The sequence below is a fragment of the Rhopalosiphum maidis genome, chromosome 2, assembly GCF_003676215.2.
Source record: "Rhopalosiphum maidis isolate BTI-1 chromosome 2, ASM367621v3, whole genome shotgun sequence".
NCBI classification, from domain to species: Eukaryota; Metazoa; Arthropoda; class Insecta; order Hemiptera; family Aphididae; genus Rhopalosiphum; species Rhopalosiphum maidis.
Window position 1 is genome coordinate 20,617,023 of NC_040878.1, and position 24,012 is coordinate 20,641,034.

At 28.1% G+C, this 24,012-nt stretch overlaps 1 protein-coding gene across 1 annotated transcript in view; it reads left to right on the forward strand.

Moving 5' to 3' along the window:
* Positions 1 to 11,551, forward strand: part of LOC113555288 (cytosolic carboxypeptidase 1-like) — a 43,327-nt gene extending 31,776 nt beyond the window's left edge. Inside the window, exons 20-24 of the mRNA XM_026959709.1 lie at positions 7,882 to 7,969; positions 9,087 to 9,251; positions 10,019 to 10,195; positions 10,697 to 10,830; positions 11,066 to 11,551. Coding sequence (XP_026815510.1) covers positions 7,882 to 7,969; positions 9,087 to 9,251; positions 10,019 to 10,195; positions 10,697 to 10,830; positions 11,066 to 11,120 — 619 coding nt within the window. The 3' untranslated portion in view covers positions 11,121 to 11,551. The remainder of the gene's footprint in view (positions 1 to 7,881; positions 7,970 to 9,086; positions 9,252 to 10,018; positions 10,196 to 10,696; positions 10,831 to 11,065) is intronic.
* Positions 11,552 to 24,012: the final 12,461 nt, after the last annotated feature.

Consider the following 24,012-nt stretch of genomic DNA (forward strand, 5'->3'; position numbering starts at 1 on the left):
TGTACTGGAGCGTATATACTATATACTATACACCTATGTGCGCGTACAGTTCTTAGAGAGAGATAAGTGTGCATTGTTCTATACACACACGAACACATATAGCCGGGTAATTAGCATCGTCGCGTTACATCATCGTGCGGGTATAAATTACTCTTCTATATGTATATATAAGATGTATTATATTTACTTGTATACGTGTGTGTGTGTGTGTCCAGGTATATACCTAATATTATATTGCCTCGTGTGTGTCCACGAGCGGCCATCCACCGCCGGTTCGGCGACCTTTTCGACGTATTTCGTGTCCAGCGATTTTTTTTCGCTCTTCCCTACCCATTCCACCACGCCGTCAGCTTCTCGTTCTGCGCTTTTCTGATTCTCACGAGCGCCTCCCGGCGCCCGTACGACGAGCACGACCGAAAACGTAATCAGTAATAAACAAATGTAAGCAATAATAACTATTATTATAGGTGATAATAGGTTTATTTACCGTGTGTTTAACGGTCCGCGAGACGATATCTAGAAGCCACAGCCGAACGCAAAAAGTCGTCAAGTAGCTAGGTAAGTAGGTAGGTAGGTAGGTAGGTAGGTATGTGCGGTATAGACAGATCACGAGTGCGTACTCAATAGATGGTTTTAGTGTTAGAAACTGTCATGTCCCTGAATTATTTCGAATATTTCGGATAGCATCACGGCGAATTTTAGCCATAATTTAAAACGTAATTATTATATTTATAATGAGACTTCAAACTTAAAATTTCTTATAATTCTTATACATGTATATATATGTGTGTGTGTGTGTGTGTGTGTGTGTGTGTGTGTGTGTGAGAGAGAGAGAGAGACGTTAATTGAGATGAATAAGATTAGTAATTCTTGTTTGATTTCATATGTATACCATTGAGTCACAGTCATATAGGTACAATGGCAGTCTGCAACTATATCAGGAAATGCCTAATATTTTAATAATTTCATAAATTATATGTTTTGCTTATGCATCGTCTTCGGTTCCGATGTGTGATATTTTTACAGTTATAACTGTGTCTATAGACATAAACAATAAATACCAACATACAAATACTATATTGAGCTACAATATCATAATTCATAATGGTAATCCAGCAAAAAATGAAATTACAGGGCCTTATCAAAAAAAAAAAAATTAATAGCGCAGCCCGGTCCTTTAGAAGAACTTATTTTTTATTGCACGATTGGTTAAATAATACACCTTCAAAATATTAACCGCAACACACAAAATAACCTTAGACAATTTTCTTTCTAAATTATCTAATCAGACTGTAAAAAAATCCATCTAAAGTTGTGTAGAGGGAGTTGGACTCGACCTAACCACTAGATCCTACCCGCCTCGACTGTGACTACAACCGGGTCTCATTTTAATAATTATCACCGATTATTGTTTACTATTATGCCATTATACCTGCCTGAAAAAATAACCATCACCTTAACGGTGCTGTAGCAGGTGCGTATTGAGTGCTATAGTTGATTATACATGTACAGCATGTACTTATCGATCGATGACTCTATACTTTTAATTTGTATTGCGTATATGGGCTGGTTTATATTACTATAATATAACGGAAACGCTAACGAGCGAATATAATATAAGTGCGAAAAATATATTAAATTATAAATTAAAATCCGTTGTTTGTTTCCGTTTTAACGTCATATGACTCGTTAAAATATTGAACACTGCGCCATTCGTGTTTTAGCATACGTGTGCCTCGCGTTATTCCATCCATGATCCATCTCGTTTATTGTGTCCTCAGTAATGCGATTTTATAGTAATTTTACATAATATTATAAATAATTTCTCTACAAATAATGTATTTCAATATAAATATATTAACTATACATTATACTAATATTTTACTATATATTGAATTTGAATGTGTTAACGTTGGTCGTTGGAATTGGTATAGTAATAATATATAATATTAATATTTCCTCAACATCTTAACTTCAAAAGCTCATAAAAAAATAATGTAGTGCTGTGTTCTATGCTGAATATTTTTTTTTTAAATTATTGTAAGAATAACTTATGAAGAATTTTGTGCTACATTTTCAAGCTTTAAAAATTAAAAATATAAATTTTATGAATTTTTAATTACAAAAAAATTTTGCAAATGTTCGTGATTTTATCAAATTTCTCCAAAATTTGAACTCTGAACACATATAAAAAATAAAAAAGCGAATTAAAAACAACTAACTTTTATTGATTTGTCAAGGTGTTTGACTTACAAAAATAATTATCAACATACAAAAAAAAAGTCGAAATTTTCAAATGTCTATAAGTAGTTTAAAAAGTGAAAAACTGTTTTTGCTAATTTGCTGCAAATTATATCATATTATTTATAAGATGATAATATACATATTTAGTGGATATTTCAATCATCTTCACTTATTATTCCTCTAATAAACCTATATAAATCTCCTTAAAAGAAGAAGACTGAATAAGAATTGTTTACGCTTGTCTGCTCCAAAACGAGATATCAGACATAAAAAATAAAGAACATATTATAATAAAGCTAATAGCTTATTTAGCTTATCACTAAAAATCTAATAAACATAATTAGTATTGTTACTTAACCTATGAAAATAATATAATTGTATGGGTAGAACCTCAAACCTACAAAAACTATGTAATACAAAACGGGTATAAATAGTACAGTCACACTTTAATATCCCTCTTTTCAATAGTTAATATTTAGCTTTAAAATTAATTATAGTATCTAAGCCACACATAATTTAAATAAAAGTTGAGTATTGATGGTTATTCATTTAAAATAAAATAGATAATTAAAAAAAAATACATTACTTTATAAGTTAGGTATAATATAATATAATCAAATATATTTTAAGTTATACATGACATATTATATACATAAGTAATTTTTTAAATGTTTTTAATTTACAAAAATCCACATTTTTAAAATTTTATTTGTCTATTTCATATTTAAAACAGAATGCCAATTTTACTAATATTCTGATTTGTAGAGTAAATATCTATCAATCCCTTCATAGTTCTAATTTTCTACCAAAAACATCCTTTGAAATAGAAGATTGAAACCTTTTCACTGTTACATATAGAAGTGTCGTTAGATTCAAACACAATATAAAAATGAAATATAGTTATAGGTTTTGGGGTACATGTACATTAAATAAAAATGTAATTGATGAATTAAATTTGAATTAAATGGTAATAATTATATATAAAAAATAGTCTAAGCTGAGATTTGAGTAAGATTGATTAAAGAATCAGCCGTATATATTTTTTTTTCTGGGAACATAGCCATAAAAGTCCTTCGATGATTTGTACAATTTGGTTCTTTAAGACATAAAATGCAATTTTTAAATTAAAAATGATTGAGTACACTTCAGTACTATATATAAGTTATTGTGTATTCTTCTAACGAATAGTAAAAATAGTAAGTTAATATTCATGTAGGTAGGAAGTTTATAATATTATGTATTTAAATTTCATTAATTCACGATGTCTAGACTACCCTTCGATATTTGATCTTGGGTTTATTTTTTTTTTATAATTTTCACGTCTGATTTGGTGTGTACAACGGAAGTCCGCCCGACGGGTTGACTATAACATGTACACTTGTTTAGCATTTTTAAATCACTCGTCATTGTAGGATCAAAACGTGTGTGTCTCAAGTTAATATTTACATAACATAGGCGAGTAATATGCATTTTTGTACATATTATGATATGCATTGTATATTGTCTTCCCACCGTATAAAGGTATTTATCTATTGAAATAAGTCAAATCACGAGTTGTCCACCATGGCTATGAATACCTATAATAATATAATAATAATCGTATAAGGATTTTTTTTTTCCATTCTTGTTACATTGTACATAATATAACCTTGGGGTTGTTCAAACTCTCTTAGCGTACTCGTCGAACGCCGGGGATAAATCTTCGCTGGCGGACGTGAATTGGGTATCTTATAAAAAAAAAATAACGCACACGACTCCGGAATGGAAATATAATTATTATAAATTATTACATTAATAATACAAACGCGCCTCGTAGCGTCACCGCCGGGTTGCAGCGCGCGAGTTATTACACTCCGCGGAGCATTCGATGAATAAGCAATTAGTCGGACACGGGCGGGCGGTTGACGGCTGTGTCTTTCAGCGTCCCACAGCAGACGGCGGTCGCGAAATTCTGTTCACCGGAAACAGCCCGGTTTCGAGTGCCGAAAGGGGGAGTTGGGTTCGCATTGTTTTCCGGACGTTTCTTTTAAAATATATTTTGCACCTCCCCGGTCATATCGTATTTATAGTGGCTGTTTTGAGAAACACTGGACCAACGACTACGACGTCCGGCGTTTGTGTGTGCACACGTGTGTGTGTGTGTGTGTGTGTGTGTGTGTGTGCTTAAGGATATGAATGATTACCGGAAACGCACTCCGTCTCCTTGGTCGCGTACAAGCCTATTGTAGCGGACTGTTTAAAATGCGCTTACAATTTTATTCGTCGAGAACAATGGAAATGCGTCGGCGTAGGTGTACACATTTATATACTATATGTGGTATACTATCTTTCCTTTGGAAATGAAACAATTACAATAATAATATGTGTCTAACAGTTCACACTCAACCGAAAAAATATATGATGTGTAATCCCAACTCAATAACAAACAAGATGTTAATTGTATAATAGTATGTATGTATGTACGCACGCATAACCGTACCACACGAATTTAATGAATATAATTAATTCAAAATCATCTGTATAGTAGTATAGTGTATTACAGAACATAATAACTCATTAGTTATTAAAAATGTTTAACTTGACAAATGAACAATATTATTATTGGATATAGAATAGCTATTTAATGTACTCGCAATATAATATTATAATACAAATTATGTAACTACTTTGTAACTACATCGTGATCAGTGCTCCCTAAAAGACTTTTGACTAGACGCTGTCAATCAGGTACTCCTTATATATATTTACAACTAAAAGTACTCTCGACAACGAAGAAAGATTCACTTACATCAAGTTGTCAACAGCTATAGTGTGACTAATCGATATTTGTGACTGTAGATTTATTGATTTCTCACAATAACCTGATTTTCGGTTTAGTTAAACACGACAATATTACCATCCCTAAATAACGATCCATAGACGTCGACTAAGGTCTGAGATATCTTCTGTTTTCTACAACACAAAGTTAAGAGCAATGTACTTATATTATACGTGTAATTAATATATACAATAATTATGCATGTTGTATACGTATATTATATCGTTAACCGTACCGATGCAAAATAAATGCATTTGAATTTCAAATATGTACCCACATAATATATACTTAAATAATATAAGCGGAAAACAATAATCAGCCCGACGTATTTGTCCACGTACGAGTGCGTCTTATAAATATTTTGTTTAATGATATTCTGTTGTCTGTATAATCATCGTTATTATTATTTCAGAATAAAGCGACTGCAACGGTAACGGCGTTTCTTCGTTATTTTGATTGTTATTCGCTGTGTGTGAAAAATGTGCAGCAATTTTTTCGTTATTATTATGACGTCAGATCGGCTATTTAATATTAGCATTATTACTCGGGAACCACGCGATATATTATGGGAGTTCAAGGCACTTTGACTGCGCACCTGCGATTCCCGAGGGCCGGCCATTGGTTCATAATAAATCATACGCATACATTATACGTATAGACGTATTCACCGGGTCTATCGTGTGATTATAGTGACGATATTAAAAACAAAAATACCCTTCGACAATGATTGTGCATTCAGAGCTTTCCGTGCCCGTAACAAATCGACGACGGTAATAACAACAACACCACCGCGGTGAGCCATGAGTCATGATGGAACTCGAGGAACCCCCACGGGAGGTCGTTAAGATTTCCCCGTACCGGTCGACACGGACATAATTTAATATTCCAGACCACGGGCACCGCCACATTATTGGCCCTTGGTCAACGGACAGATCAATATATTATTGTGTATGAAATAATACACGCCGCAATGACGACCCGTGAGCGATGACGAGTGATGTGTATAACACCCACTCTATACCTGTTATACAACAATAACGTATTATAACGTTTATACCGTCGCGAGAAAAATGATAAAATAATAATAATAATACAGCACTTCCAATATTTCCATCGTGTAATTAAATATCTACTAGCCCGAGGACGGCCACGACCCGGTCGTTTTCTACCGATGATTTCGATCGTTAACGCGTTTGCAGCCGGTTTGTACCCCGTGATGGTATTAATAACGCGTGATGCGTCGTCCTCTAAACAGCGTTATTGTTTGGGCGCGTATTATGTGCCAACACCTCGTATAGGTATAATACTGTGACCGGACGATCGGCCAGCAGTAATTCGCAAACCATTATAATATTGTAATGCGTTGTATGTGCCGCTATGTATAGCATATGTCGTGTTATTATCATCCGCAAACGTATCTTATAAACCGCGCGGGGCATTGAATTACGTCCGAGATCTCGGAGCGTCGTCTATATATAGTCTATAATACGGACGGCCGTATAATGCAGATGGGCACCTACAAATTAATGTACGTAAACACCCAGCGGCCGTTTGGCGCGCGCGAACAACGTGCAACGGTTAAAAGAAAAAATAAAAAAATAAAAGAAAATAATAAAATATAAAAAACCCAACGCCGTCGTGGCGGCGAGAATATTACATAAAATTCCCACGGTCGTGTATTGGAGATTCTTCGACGCGTTAACACACTATTATATCCGAACACGTTGGACTCTTCTAGAAGTGCGGTGATGTTATTATTAAAATTCCCGCATTGTTTTCCATCTCGTTTTAAATGTTACTGTGCGACTTGCGTACGTGTATGTGCTCGCATATTGTATGGAATCGAATTAGACGTCATTAACGTAAATCCTCTAATAAAAAAATGTTCGGTGAACGGATTTATGCGCAGTCTCCTTTTATTCGTAATAAATGTGTTGTTCGTGCTAATTGAACACTCGCATCACAGTAACATAAGAAAAATAATGATGAAAAAAAAAATCTACGACCGTTCATTGATTAAAAAAAAAGTCTTCGAGTAAAAAACGTTCATCGTGCGGTCGTCGGCAAATATTATAGGTTATATCACAGTCTGTACACTATACAGTACACGCAGATACTCGTGAATTCGTGATGTTTTTGTGAACAATAATGGACGTTTTAGTTTGCGCCACTTATGTGCCTTATTCGTACAATCGTACAAATAACCTTTGCGCCACGTAAAGCCTAAACATACGAAATTCGCGAACTGAAAGATCTGGCCGGTATTATTAAACCTCTGTAGGGATGCTGTATTTATGTCAGCATAGCCGTAGGTACTACTACTATTGTATTCCGAATCCATTTTCGACGGGGACCACGAATGTGTTAGTGCCTACATAATAATATTATGTCACTGCGTATTTGAATTAACGATAAGACACGCAATATTGTAGTATATTGTGGTAAAAGATATTCTGACTGGACACCATTGTGCAATATTGAATTCTCATTGGAACACATTGCAGACGAGGCATTCCGACTTAATATATCATGTCATTCAATATTATATTATACTATATTATCGTTTTAACGCGCGTTCCGAAATTTAACAATACCACCCAATTTTTAATCCACTAGTTTGCGATTTTCATATCTTTGTAGGCTTCCCGTAGCGAAAAGGTCCGTCTGTATAAGTGGCGCCAAAATGACGCGAATCCCTTAATGCGATTGTATCGATAAATCGTTGGCGCCATTTATATGAAAATATATAAAAACATACAATAGTGTCTTTCAAAATAAAATGAGATTAAAATATAGATATTGTGGATTATCTGTTTTAGCCACCGGTGCGGTTTAACTAACGAAGACTTGAACAGAAAATGGAGTTCGCCTGACCCAAAACTGCATCCAGAAATATTTCATGCTCGGGTAAATAAAGGCAATGTAGCATAATAATACAAATTCAATTCAATTTTAATCTTTAATCTGTCGACTGTCAAAAGTATAAGTACACATACAGCTTACACAAAAACTGATAGCAATTTATTATTAACAATAGAATTGTCTAAGATACAATCGATTTCCAATAAAGTCTTATGTAAACACATACTATTTAGAAGTTATATTAACGGAATGACAAAAAAGAATCAATTAATCTTTTTTTAATTTTTTTTTTTATCGATGTTATAATGTTTGCATTAAAAAGATAATAATCTTATAACATATAACAATGAATTATTGGTAAATGTTACAGTTTATAATTCGCAATAAAGTTACAAGACTCTTTTTTTATTAGATTATTATATTTAATTATTGAATGATTATTGATTAATTATTGAATAACAATTGAACTGAGAATAATAAAAATGCGATTTAATACAGCATAATTGAATTATTTAAAAAAAATTTCATGTAACTTTATAAGATGTTATTAGATTGTTATATTCATACAATGGACAGATTAAAACATTTAAAACTTAAATAATATTATCGAATTGAACTGCTTAGTGTAAATCAGAAAAATATATTATATATAAGTATCAAAAATATTATACTAAATTTATCTATTAATAAAATTTTTAGCTATTATTCATGCCTTTTATATTTAAAATAAGTAACCTTTCGGTTCTTTTTGTTATGATTTATATACTTTGTTAATAATATATATAACTCTTATTAATAGGTATTAAAACTTAATAAGTTACGTTACTTACAACCTATCAAATAAAACTTAGTAAAATATTGATTTTAATAATATTTACAGTTACTTGCTACATTTCAACTGAATTATTACAAAAAAAAGATTCTAATCTTTTAATTCAATGATAAATATAATTTACGTGTGTAAAGTTATAAACAATTGTAAGACACATAAGTTAACACTATTTTTAACACCTTATCTGATATTATCTAATTATTATAACCTCTCAACTAATTTAATAATTACATAATACATTTATATACAATATAATATATAATTTAACAGTAAAATTAATTTTATAGTTGAATTATTTTCATAAATTAACTAATATTTTTAATGTTATAGGGGATTTTGGAATACATGGCCCACGTGATTAAAAAGGTTCCTTATGTGTATTGTGATTTCCATGGTCATTCAAACACTAAAAATTGTTTTTTTTATGGGTGCTCGGCAAAAAAAAGTTGGTCAAGAATGGACTTGTCTAAGTATGAAAATGAAACGGATTTCATGGTCAGTTATTATAATAATTAACTAATTCATTTGTATACAATTTATTGTATTTAAAAAATAATATTCCCTGTATACAGAAAAAAATTAATTTAATATAAAAGTTAGCCATTACGGAAACAGGTTTAATTTAAATTAAAAAACTATAATATATAATTGTTGTATAGGCATAAAAAACTATGTTTAGCGCATCAAAATATAACTCAGAATATTTTTTTAAAAATAAGTGCAAGTCTAAATTTCTCCGGTTATTTTCCGTGAGGAATCTATGTTTAATTTCCTATCTACGGAGATACACAATATGTAATATAAATTTCTTAGTATATCATGAAACCATTTAAAAACCAATAACCACTCTCATTTTAATAAATATCTAAAAAATATTCACTACGTTGTATTGTAATAATTGTTTATAAAACTGCGAAAAATACTTAGAACAATATTTTAAAGTTTAAATGATTATATAATCAATAGATTCATAATATTGAAAATAATTTTAATCAATTTTACAATTCATGTTATAGAAATTTTTTGTAATGAATTATTCCATTCAATAAGATAAAATGTTTCGATATAAATTGTGTATTGCATTATAATATAACCTATTTTATTTAATTAAAATAATTATAACAACTGTGAATATAAATTAATTTTATATTATAATAAATTTAAAATATTATGAATAACATTTAAATATTGTTTGCTTAAATAGTATTTTATAAAATTGTGTGTAGACAATTTACCATACATACTTAATATGTATTTCTCAGGTGTTGCCGATAGTGATGCAAAACTGTTGTCCATCGTTCTCGTTATCACAGTGTAGTTATAAAGTAGAAAGAAATCGTGAAACCACTGCAAGAATAACAGTTTGGAGAAGCTATGGCGTAAAAAGAAGTTATACTTTGGAGACAAGTTATTGTGGTTGTGACGAAGGACAATACAAAGTAATATATTATATTTTCGATTGTATACTGAATACATTGTAATTATATTAAATTTGTTGTTATAAGTAGGATCTAGATTTCAATGCAAAAAGCATTATTTTTTTTGGATATACTAGGTCTAGGATAATGCATTCCAAGTACATAATTCATTTTATGTAACAAATACTTAAAAAATTAGGTTAGGTCGTTATTTTGTTTTTGTATTATAAGTTAAGTTGGATACCAAAAAATACCAAAAGTTAAATCATGGTTTCACTCTTCACTAGCTCCTATTGAAAAAAATTGGGTTATTTTTTAAGGTCATTATTGTATTGGAAAAGCATAGTTTAGGGCATTGTTGGTTATTTTTTAAGCAGTTTTCATGCAGGCCCTAATCATAAGTTATGACGATATCAGATAATATATCATTAGTTATGATTCGTAATTAATAAGTAATAACACTAAAAACTAATAAGCAATAATAAGCAATAACTTAAAATAAAATATTATAATTATTTCTAGGGTTTTCATTTTGGGATTAAGCAACTCAAAGAGATTGGATCAACTTTCTGCATGTCCCTTTCTTCATTAGAAGAAGAAACAAAAAAGAGAGCGAATTTACCTGCCAGCAATCGATTATCCACAATAACACCAAGGTACGTTAAAATGATTTTTAAATAATAGTAGTATAATAGTATAATTCAGTATAGGAAAAATAAAAATATTCAATTTATTTATTTTTATACAGTTTGTCTATAAATAAAATGTATTTATTTTATAATGTGATTCAATAAGGTTTTTTTGAAAATTAAATTTTTTTTTTTGGTAAAATGATAAAACTTTTTATGTGTATATAACACACTGATCTAATAAATTTAATTTTTTATTTAGTTCCAGTTCAAAGTCTATGGATTTTGTAGATGAAGAACAGTCGGACTCAGATTGAAAACTGCCCATAAGAAAGTAATCGGCTTTTAATTCTTAACAAATTAAATAAATCCTATTTTAATTTTAATTTAATTTGTTTATGTTTATTGTACAACTATTGTTTAAGTTTTTTCAAAAGAAAAAAAAACAATGACTTTATTACGCTCCTTATTTTTTTTTACTATTTATAACATTCATTCACTATTGTATAAGAGCCAATCTATACGCGGCCAAACACGGCGCTAAATCGCTTAAAATATTTATTATGTACTGATTTATTAACAAATAATTGTTTTCTTAAGAATTATGTTTTTTCCATAAGTTTTCCATAATCATATTTTAAAAAATATTCGCTATAAGTTTAGAAACTGTAAGGAAAATTTAATCTAAATACACTGTAAAAACGGTTTATTTCATTAATTATAAATTTATAACACAATAATGTCAAATAAAAACTTATTATAACACTAATGTTTTATTTAAATCAATCGGTGAGTACATAGATGATTATTTTCTTTTGAACATATTATTACAATTTTTTTTTCATTGTTGGTTTATAATTGTTTTGGAAATTATTAAAATAGTGTCATTTTTATCATTTTTAGTTTTTTTTCGTTTTTTTAATTATTTCTTTTTCCATCTATATATATATATATTTACGTATACAACATACTATACATTTTTTACAAACACATCTTAATGGTATAATGTTATAAAAAAAATATGCTCAGTATAATACACATAAAAATACGTTTATTTATAAAATAATTTATACACTAGTACTGAACATTAATAACTGAATATTAAAGTTAAGTTATTAAATACTGCATTGTAACCATTTTAACTATACTAAATTACTATTAAATATTTATTACGTATTATCATAACTAAAATGTATGTATAGTTTGTCGTTTGTCTGGATTACACATAAAGTTTACTTTATTTTAAATCTAAGTACGTCAATTGTCATTGCATCTTAATTGTACTTAACCTGTTAACCTAATCTTTAAAACGCTGTTACTGAAATATTTAGTTAATTAGTACAAGTGTTGTTAGTGTTTTTAATATATTTTGTACCTATATATACCTACCTACATATCATCCCAGGTCCAATGCTACAAAACCAACCTTAAGTTTAATAAGTACCAGTAGCTATTTTTTCTGATTTTCCGTAGTGCACATTTTACAAAAAAATGTATTTCTTACGTGCGACGTATGGTTGCAGATAATCATAGTACTATGAAGGTTGGTGTACATTTTTATTTTTTGTAGTACACGTTTGCATTGTTTGCAATTTCGTAGTGTACAAAGTGTGTCGTAGTACATAAAAAAAATAGACACGGATAAGTATCTAAATTTTATGTCCTTAAAAATTCGAAAAGTAACAAGTAAAAATTAATTTAAAAGATATGTGTTTATAATTCTATACATTATAATAACACGTGTTAAACTATATTTTATCAATGACATCGGTGATTAGATTACTAAAAAGTTAGAATTTGAATATTATTACCAAAATTATGTGATAGGGAAATGCATTAAAAATCCATTTTTAATCTCCCAAAAAAAAAAAAAAATTATTTAAATTACAGTAGAAAATTTTATATTATTGTGTAATATGTGTAAATGCATAACACAAGCAATCTTAAAAATAAATCAGTATTTAGACAGTCTGTAGGAATAGTATGTATAGTTACATTAACAAATTATTTTCAGGTGACATAAAACTTAAAAAGTAAGTTAATGTGCATAATCATCAATCAACTATGACAAACGCATAATGAAAAATCCGTAAATGGAATAGTGCAGACAAAATCCCAAACATGGTTTCATATTAGAAATTAGTATTGAATAAACCTTTATCATAAACAATTATTTTAAGTATCTCATTACAAAAATACAAATCTAATTATCTAACATAAAGGTAGTACCCGTGCAACTAATTATACAGTTATAAAATATAGGTAACAATATTAAAAACCATTAGATAGATACCTACATTTTTACTTAAAATAGGAATAATCTTAAATCTAAAAACCAATCAACACTATAATACTATACGAGTAATAATAATAATGTAAAGTTAAATTAATTCAGAACTTTTATCTGTTAAATAGCGTAAATTTTTTTTTTTTTTTGTAAAGCCACGAGATAAAAATAACACTTAGTTTAATTATTGATACATCTATTATTTTATTCCATTAACATTTTAAATCGCATTTCATAGGAATTAGTAATGGAAATAATCAAATTAATGAACAAGTCTATTAATATATACGTTTTAAATAACAATTTCAAAATGTATTTTTAGCAACGATTATCTTAAAGTGAGGTAATTTGAAAAAAATAATTTAATTTAACGATTAAAAATAAAATATTTTGTTAATTTACAAAACTCCATAATATTTTTCATACAAAAATTTTAAGATCTGCTACTATGAAATATATGATAATGATTAAAATAAATTTGATTTAATTTAATTTTGATTATTGAATTATTTTGAAATCGTATTTTACAGTTATATAATTAATTGTTAAAAAATTCAACTACAAATGTATTATTTAATGATTATAATATTATAATATATTACAGTTAGTACTGTATTACTTGATTTAAAGGTAAATTATATTGTATGTACAAGAGACGCACGAAAAAACCTATAAGGAAAAAGTAGGTCATTTTAATCTGATGTTACTAATAATATAATGAAATATATATAATATTATAATATGTGTACAATGTACACTGTACATATTATCATTTTATGTAAATTAATTTTGACAAATTAGGTACATTATAATGTTATAGTTAGTTGACAATTATCTAATTAAAAAAAAAAAAAGATGATTAATTTTTATGACAGTTTGATAGCGAAACCAACACTCATTTAGACCATAAATATTATACCCAAATGAGATAAATTTTATTGATACGAAAATAATTATTTATATTTTATGCATTGTGAGGTTTTATTTATTTTTTCAACGCGTATGATCACATAACTCCCAAAATATATTCTAATTAGACATAATAATTTGATGAATAATACGCGATGTAGTATTATACCATATCGCGCACACATGCGGAACCGTTTAACTGAAATGAAAACAAAATAAATAATAATATTGTAAAGGGCTCGTTCATCGTGCGGTGTATAAAGCATAGTAGAGTGAAACTATACAGTAAAACAGTAACGATAAAACGCTACGGCGTGTGACAGAGACAGACAAACAAAATATGGTGGAAAACAAAGGTTGACAAACGAGATGACAACAATGCCCCATTTTTAAATGCACTTGTATAAACCGACGATGCCAGTAACACTTGTATAAACCGCCATCGGCGCACATAGCAGCCACGCCGTTGCCGCATAATAGCGCCTATATAATACATTTATATTATATTTTTTTGACATAACCGAAAAACGCTCGAACCATAGGAATACAATTTACTAGTTTTCGTTTTTTTTTTTTTTTTTCCCATTTGTTATTTTTTTTTTCTTTGCTTTTCGGCTGATCCACGGACTCATTGTGTCTACATTATTTATCCGTACGAACCAAACACACGGTTACGAAGCGCATGCCGATTTCCGTTTTCGAAATTCCCGCGCAAACAGTAATAAAATACAATATGAGTAATAAGTACCAACATTGCCAGTAAACGAAATTGATTAAAATGAACTATTCGAAATTGATCACGGTTATGAGTATAATATTACTGAAACACTGCGTAGGTAATATGAACACAATAGTATAAATAGGTAGCAGGTACTAATGGTAATTTAAAATCTTATTGTACAAGAATGACTACGAGTCTGCAACTTTTTGAGTATCTAAAAAAAATTAGTAGTTTATTTTCGAATTACTTTAAAAACCAAATGTTGAATTCACATACACCATCGTGTCAATCTTCGAAAACTTCGTACTCCTATGCTTATAAGCTTATAACAATGACAGTAGTTTATTTGATTTTTGTAACACTCTTCGTTGTAAGTATTAAATTCTATTGTGTTTTATTTATTTCTACACGTGCCGTAATTAATGTGCTTGTTACACATTCACAGTTACGTGGTTCTGAACTAAATACATTTTTCATTAAAACTATAAAATAACATACAAAACCTACCCTTATTGAAGGTTACACGAACAATCACTAAATATTTCACCAATCAATCAATAGTAAACTAATGAGTCAAAATTAAATTTTATTTTAATTAGCAACTCGACCTTAGAGATTTTTATGTTCCAAAGATCCAATACGCCGGATCGGTTTAATTCAATTTTTTATTTAGGTATTATTATTATAATATACAATGGATATTTTTTTCATTCATTGGTGCACCAATATTTTTTTAATTTTTACAGATCGATAAATAAAATTTTAAAAAACATTTCAATTTCGAATTATGATTTATAGACAATTTAAAATGTCCTTAAGCCTCATTTGTATCAACTATAAAATCAATTTAATTTTTTGTCCACTATTATTATTTTTAAATAGATTTTAGTGTTGTTTTTCTGAAAACGATTGATAAATTTTAACTGTAAAGTCATTAATTATTGCACACTAATTTATTAAACAATAGTTTTAATAAATTATTGAATAAATAATATTTTTTTAATTCTTTTAAATCACATTATAAGTATCATCAAATTGCCACAGGATAGGCGCTTCACTTCATGATTATCGAGTTTTTTCTCATAAAATTAGCTTACATGTTGATTGTAAAAAAAATTAAAGCTTTTATCTATTAAAAAATTTGGAAATCTAATGAAGTGTATAAAAACCATTTCATTTGATTTTACAATAAATACCTACAAAATAATGTATATTAAATTCTGAGCGTAGCGATGAATATAGTGATTTTACAACTATGATTTTTATTTTATCCACATCTACACAAGTTATAAAAAAAAATGCTTCCATTTAAAACTTTAAGTATTGTTTTTAATATAAAATTGGATCTGGTTAATACTTCAGAGTTTAAACTACAAATTCGCAGTAATTTTCAAAATAGCCGAGGAAAAAAATAAGAAAACGAGAATTCTTATGCAAATCAAGTTTTTGCTAAAATCTTTTGTTTTTGTGTAACTCAAAAATTATAACCATAACTCGTAGATACTTTAAATTTTCACTAAAAGTTCATACAATCATTTTCTATAGTTCTTGCACTCTTCTAAATGTTTTGAGCTATTTATAGGCATTTCAAAATTTTTTGTTCTTAGTTTTATTTTAATAAATGTGAATAAAAATATTTTCACTTGGTTAAAAAGCTTGAGTTCTTTAAAATATGTAAAAATATTTAAAATACAAGGGGATTAGGTATTTACTTTAAATATGCATTTGAAGTTCAAATTTAGACAAAATTAGTCAAAATCACTAAAATTCGCAAATTTTAGTTATCTTATTATGGGTAATTGAAAATTTATAAAATATTCCATTTTTAAAACTAAGGCTTGAAAATTTAAATTTCTTCTTAAATAGTTCACGCTGAAACCGGGATAAATCTAAAAAATATGTGAAAATAAATTTTTTTTAAGATATTCTAAATTCAAATTTGATCGAAGTCATACAACTATGAATAATGATATTTATTATATTTTAGTATAATACAAAAATAGTATTTGTGGAGCACATAAAACATTAACGTATATTATTATAGTTTATATACACATTAATATTTTCAAATGGAATGTTTTTAACGAAAATTAGTTTAACCCTCCGTATTATATTCTCTGCTTAGAATCGTTTTTTGTATACAATAAATTTAATATCATTGAATTAAAATTTAACACATCCATTAAAGTGATCTACTCGACATCTACTGTACAGCAGAGGAGTACCCACTAGTCTCTTATTTTTTTTACTAATAAAATTGATTAAACTTTTGAAATTCTAATTAAACAAAATTGATGACTTCACAATAATATAACTTTCAAAAAAATAAAATAGTTATCAACATTTTGAAAAATAAAATTGATTATATTATTGGTACATCATACATAAGAAATATTAAACTGTCATAATAAATTACTCATAAAAATAAATACATTTTATAATTTTTTTTAAATTCAATTTTATCAATACGTATAATCAATAAAAAAAAAAACATATGTACCTACGACATAATATAAAAAATATATAGGTACAGTTTGCGTGGTTCGATTTCCGTAACACATTTGTACAACGACGCTACGCTAATATGAAGGTTATTTAATGGTATTTAATTAGATTAGAGTCAGATTCACTTCGCACCCGTGTGCAATACGTAAGTAAGTATATGACCAAAACATTTAAAAATATAAACGGTTTAGGTATACGAGCAAATTGGCAGATACCTATTATAGGTATGCAACCGTATAAAAAGTTATTGTCGATTATCAGAGGAGTATTTACCTAGGTATGCGACCATATACATTTTATATTATTAAATGATATGTCTGATTATCAGATGAGTGTATTCGAACTTGCATAACTGCGAGACAATACCGTAGATACACAGTATTGTGAAAGCAAAAAAAAAACCTGAGATAAGATGTTCATACGCGGCTGATGGGGGAGATAATACCAGCGAATGACAAGTGGAGAGCTGAGGGACGGTCGCTCGTGGTTGTCGGAGCGGTGCGAGTTACCTATTCGCGAAATCGCAAAACAATACAAGTGTACCTATAGGTTTATTATGTGATAAGTTTTTTAAAAACTATTTTTAGTGGTTATTACTACAGTTTCTATAGTTTTCTGTTTCACGCATTTGTATATCGACTCTAAATCGCTCCACTTCACTCTTTTGGCTATTGTCAATATTATTTGATAATTAAACTTAATTTAAGTATAATACAAAAAAATAATATAACAAACCCGTGTTGAAAAGCTTGAGATAAAATACGCGCCACAGAACAATAATGGTTTATCGTAAACCATCCAAAATAAACTGCTGAAGTCGCGTTTCGTCAAAGTATCTTTTTGTTTATAATACCTTCAATTTAATCACTATAAGACTTCTCGTTAACTTGTGCGAGTACTACATAAAACTTCAGAAGACACTTTAAATTTGGGAATTTCTAGTTATTTCACATGTTCTACACAGTAAGTAAGAAATTAAAGTTCTCATAAACATGTGAATATCACCTATAGCTTAATTAAAATTTTTAACGGATTAGAGTTTGTAAATGATAATTTTATAAAATGTAAATTAATACTTCATAGCTAAAAATCCCATTTTAACGCAACTTAAAAATACTCGAAAATGAAAATATGGAAATAAGAAAATTTATAAAATATTTCCTTATCATCTGTTACACATTGAATCAGTGTTTGTGACTAATAAAAATTGTTTGTTCAAAAACGTTGAAAATAATATACAATTATTTAAACTTAAAAATACAATTTTAATATGTTAACTTAATCATGTTTGCTCTTCGATCTATTTAAATAAAATAATATAATTTGGTAACACAATTATACATCATTATTAATAAATTATAATACTCAGTAACTATATACTAAAATATTGTATAGGTACATTTACTATGTAATCATTTTGTCAATTTATAAGTTGAAACAACCCATATAAGTTTTTGTTTAAACGTAAATTAGGTATCTCTTTAAACTGATTATATATTTTAAACTTTCATCCGTCGGATACAGGGTTGAATCATATTCTTATTTACATACATAATGTATATGTTATATGTAACGAAGCCTACAGTTCTGTTAATGTTTTGCACATCCATCATTGTCTTAAGCATATTTTAAATCTATAAATTAAAAAACAATAAGCAATAACAGCAAATACAAAATTATATAAGTTATAATATAGAACTATTTTCCTACTCCCAAATCATTCTACTCTAACCCTGATTTCACAACTTTAACCTTATTATTAAACCTTAAATCTTAAACCCTACAGTAGTTACACAACTGCCATATCCCGCCTTTGATTTAAGCACACCCTATACTTTACTCTTATTTCCTTTTACTCTTGTTGAATGATTTCCCCTCTACACACACTACAACCACATCAAAATCTAAGACATTCTCCTCCATCTTATCATCAACAATCCCAAATTATCATCACAAGTGCCCACTTATTACCCTTTTTAAATTTTCTAACATTCCTTTCAGTAGGTAATCAAAATATTTTCCAAACAAAAAATATTATATTCTATGTATACTATTATTCTTTTATTATATAGCTATAGGCTATATTATCATTCAATTTTTGTTTTGAAAATAATTTACACTTTCTGAATCTATACTTTAATCCGATTTACAGGTAAATTCAATATTTTAACTGTTAAAACTAATCATAAAACAAAGAAACAAAAAAAATTATACTTCAGCAGAGTATTTTAAAAGGTAATATGTAATATTTAAAATGTAATAATTTCATTTAAAGGTTATTTTTTCTTGGAACATATACCTTAAAGTTATTAACAGTATACAAATAATAATTATATACGTATCGTATTATTTATATAAATTGTCTAGAATACAAGAAATACTTGAAGACTATATTATTTAATACAAGGACTTTGAATGTTGAAAAACAATGAATTGTATACAAATATACAATTCTAAGAAACATCCATCCAAAACGAATAATTATAATATGATATGTATGTAATAAATATTTGTCATTTAATTCGGGTTTTATAAAAATTATCTGATCTGTGCAAAAGAGAAAACTGCGTTCGGTCGAAGCAAAAGACACTTATTAACAATAATTAGTGAGTATATTATTGGATATATTATCTCACAGCATTCATCCAATACTTACCTCAATTATAATAATTAATAATATCTATATTTATGTATAAAATATTAATATTATCTTTATCTATAACAAGTATATTATCTACATGGGAATATGGGATTACATCATTCAAATAAATTAACTAGTTCTATATAGATTAGTGACACGTTGTATAACGAAGAAATTCCATTTGAAAAATATGATAATATTATTAGTGATAACAGTCGTCGGTTAATGGTATATTATCATATGTTAATAATGTAAAATATTAAATAAATCTGTTAAAAAAAAATTTGTGCGGAACGCCACTCCAACCTCCCTCCATAAATCCTCCCTTAGTGGGGTATAGATACATTTAAACAAGATTTATTATAGAATTAGTTTTAGAATATAAACATCGCATTTTATTTATGGTGGTATTTATTTTATTTTATGTATTATTTTACTATGAATAGTCATTTATAGTTTTATTATAACCGATCGGGAATTAATGTTATATTAGGTATTTTCATTTAAGTTTGGAAATCATAACATATTGTTTTGGAATAGTTATTTACTTAATAGAAAAATATTACTAAATGTTACTAACCAATTAATAATACTTATTAGTTATTATTTATTACTAGGGTTCGGATTTGAAGGCAAAAGCTTTTTTTTTAATAATAATATAGAAAAATAATTTTTTCATCAAAATGTGTTTCTTAAATATCTAAGACAATGGATATATTATTTTTTTGTCTTTTTTGTGTTTAATTTTCAAATGATCTGATAGTTACATACGCATTATCGGTATACATCGATAAGAGCTAGACTGTGCATTGTCGATGTTATATTTAAAATTATTTTGAACGGATTTTATTATCGGCAATGTTTATCGATATCGCTAAATACTTTATCGAGTTCTTATGATTTAGTAATCTTAATTTAAATAATTATTTATATATTAATTACACTTCAATATCTTCAGTAGATTTACAGAGATTTTTTTCTATGTATAAAAATATTTTAAGCTCAAACTGTCAACGTTTTACTGAAAAAAGCTTATCTAAGTATATGATAATGAATTTTTTTTTAAAGATTTTAGTAAATTTTTTAATTACGTTTTTGTATAAATTAAATGCTTTTTTTGCCTTTTTCACATTTTAAATGCTATTTTTATTGATTATATTACCTTCAAATCTGAACCCTATTTATTACTAATTTAAAAATGTATAATTTCCGTAGTAATACTCTCCACTAAACATTGATACTTTTTTTCTATTAATTATTATTATAATTCGTGATTAAAAAAATAAAGCTCAAAATTGGTTTACAAATAAACTTTGAATCAAATGAAAATCTAAAAATGTAATACTGTGGAAATATTTTACAGTTAGCTGAAAAATAGGTATATATTGATACAATACGTTATCAGAAAAAACGAAATTAGTCTACAACTAATAATGTTAACTTTTGGTCGCCCTTATTGTTCTTCGGACTGCTTTAGATATGTATATTGTTAGATTGTATGTTTCGTTTGTATAGGTATAGTTAGTTATTAAATTATTGATTAAAAGTTTTATACGCATACAGTATATTGTATACATATCGCCTATTAACCTATGTGTCAATTTTTTTTAATAATTATTATTTATTAATACTTAATAGTTAATAGTTATACATTTAAGTCTAGAAATAATATAATACAATTTCTGGTTCCCCGATACAGGATCGTTAAAATTATATTTTATTTTATGATTTTAATTTATGTTTCCCATAATCCACAGGTTAAAGACACACACAACAATTAATAATAGTATCATATATACACGATGACACAGTGAGCAAACACGGACAATATTTACGGTCGAGTAGGTTTTGTGACCGTTTTATGTGATAATGGTTAGTAGGTGGAGGAAAAAACGACTTTTTTTAATATTTAGCATCTAATATAATTGTAATACGTGTACTTACCTACGTTTTTGGAGGAAGTCAAATGGAAGGGGGTCGTTGGTATATGTATTGAAACAAGTGTTGTGAGCTAGTAATTTGTGAAACGGTAGTGATAGGAAATTTTTTAACGCATTGCACTCGTACTTTAATTGTTGTACAGCACAGACCACGAGAGCAGCAGCGGCACGGCAGCAAACTTCTATCCTGCAGGAACAACATAATCTTAAACGTAAGTTGTTAATATTTATTGAGTTTATAATATTCTCGACGACCTGATCCCTTGAGCCAAGAGGACAAGTTTGTCTAAATTATAATACAATCAATTTGTTCGTTCGGCTCGAGTCATGAGGATCGTCAACAGCGACTTTATATATACTCAAAAAATTACTATAATTTTTACAATATTATGTATTATATCATTTATTAAGATTTCAAAATAAAATACTTACTTTTAATATTTCTTAATAGTGTACTTTGATTTACAATTTTATTATTAATTTATACGTGTACTACTTTCAATAATTTAAATAAATATATTTTGTTAGTATTTGATACCTAACATATAATAACGAATTTAATAGTAAACTTATCTTCCATTTTGTATGAATTATTTTAGTTAGGTTTTAGATTATCCATTACTATGTCTTTAATCTTTATGAATATTAAGTAGCCAAAATGTATTATTTCATATATTTCGCACAGTGTAACATCCCATACACATTTATTAGATGCATAGATAGTTTAAATTTGTGTTCATATCTGTCAGCTATAAATGATAAAAAAATGTACAGACATTTAAAATCATCACAAATCTTCCTTAGAGCTCGTGACTTTTTATTTAAAAATGAAAATACAAATTTACCCAACAAATGTATGTATCACATCATAATCTTATGAAGCGATTAAGACGATTAAACTCGTTGAACACATTGATATTGTATAATATATATATAGTTCAAAGCGTACTTATACTAATTTTATTTTTATTTTTCATAATAAACGCGTTTGTGAGATAATTATGTATGTATAATACTGCACACATAACATAAAAATTTAATAACGATCGAATGATAAAAGAAATTATACCTACGAAAAAAAGTTCGGTCATCGGTAAATACCTGTGTGTCCTCTTCCGCTCGACTGCACCACGCGGTTATTATCGTCACTCGCAAAACTATAATGCAGTATAATAGGTAAATAATAACGTACAATAATATTATAAAGACGCAGACACCTTTGAGTTTAATATAATTACAGTTTAGGGCATTAGGCATGATCGATATAAATAATATGATATTTAAATCGAATTTTTTTCTCCCGCGGGTCAATGCAACCGTATAGTAAATTACCGAAGTATAGATCACTCGCGGTTATAATGTCATGTATGCGCGTATTCTGTGTATATAGAGCAGACAACAGACGTACACAATATATATTATAATATTATACTATTACAATGCGCGCCACGTCATTATATATTTTGCGAGAGCAAGTGTCACACGCTTTTGGCCTGGCTGCACTATCGGCTCGCTGCCGTGTATCTTTTTAATGTAACTTATCATGAGAAAAACTCGATATCGTAATAAAACGTTTCACGGTTGATGGATATCGTCGTGCACAATCGTCGACAACGCTTTTACGATCGTTGTTTTTGACAAACATATTTATCATTGTTTTTCTTATCAAACAGTTGCCCCCCTATATATTATAGGTGCACTGCAACACATACATATTATAATATGTACTAGGTGCCTCTTAGGCGTATGTATATTATATGCACAAGCCACACTTTTATTTCTTTTATTTAATAGATGTAATAATGAAACTTCTGTAAGGAAACGAGTGTTTGATAATAATGTAAATGTATTTATATATAATATATTATCTATTATCGATACACGCTCGATATCGTTTATCGAAAGATTACGGAGGGACACACTAGTGCACGGGTCGAACAACGCCACGATAAATAGGACTATATTATTATATCATACGATATTTTTATAAGTATACCTATATTAGTACAAAATTACATTCGGAATTCGGTTGGTTAGCAAGTTATCGAATATATGTAATGTATTGTTATTTTGACAAAGATAATCGGAACAGAATGCGAGCTGCACGTAAATCGTACAGGTGGTATACCAACATGTGTATAAAATAAATTGTAGAACATGCATACATTTAGTCTCGCAAACACACGTGTAATATATTATAATATAT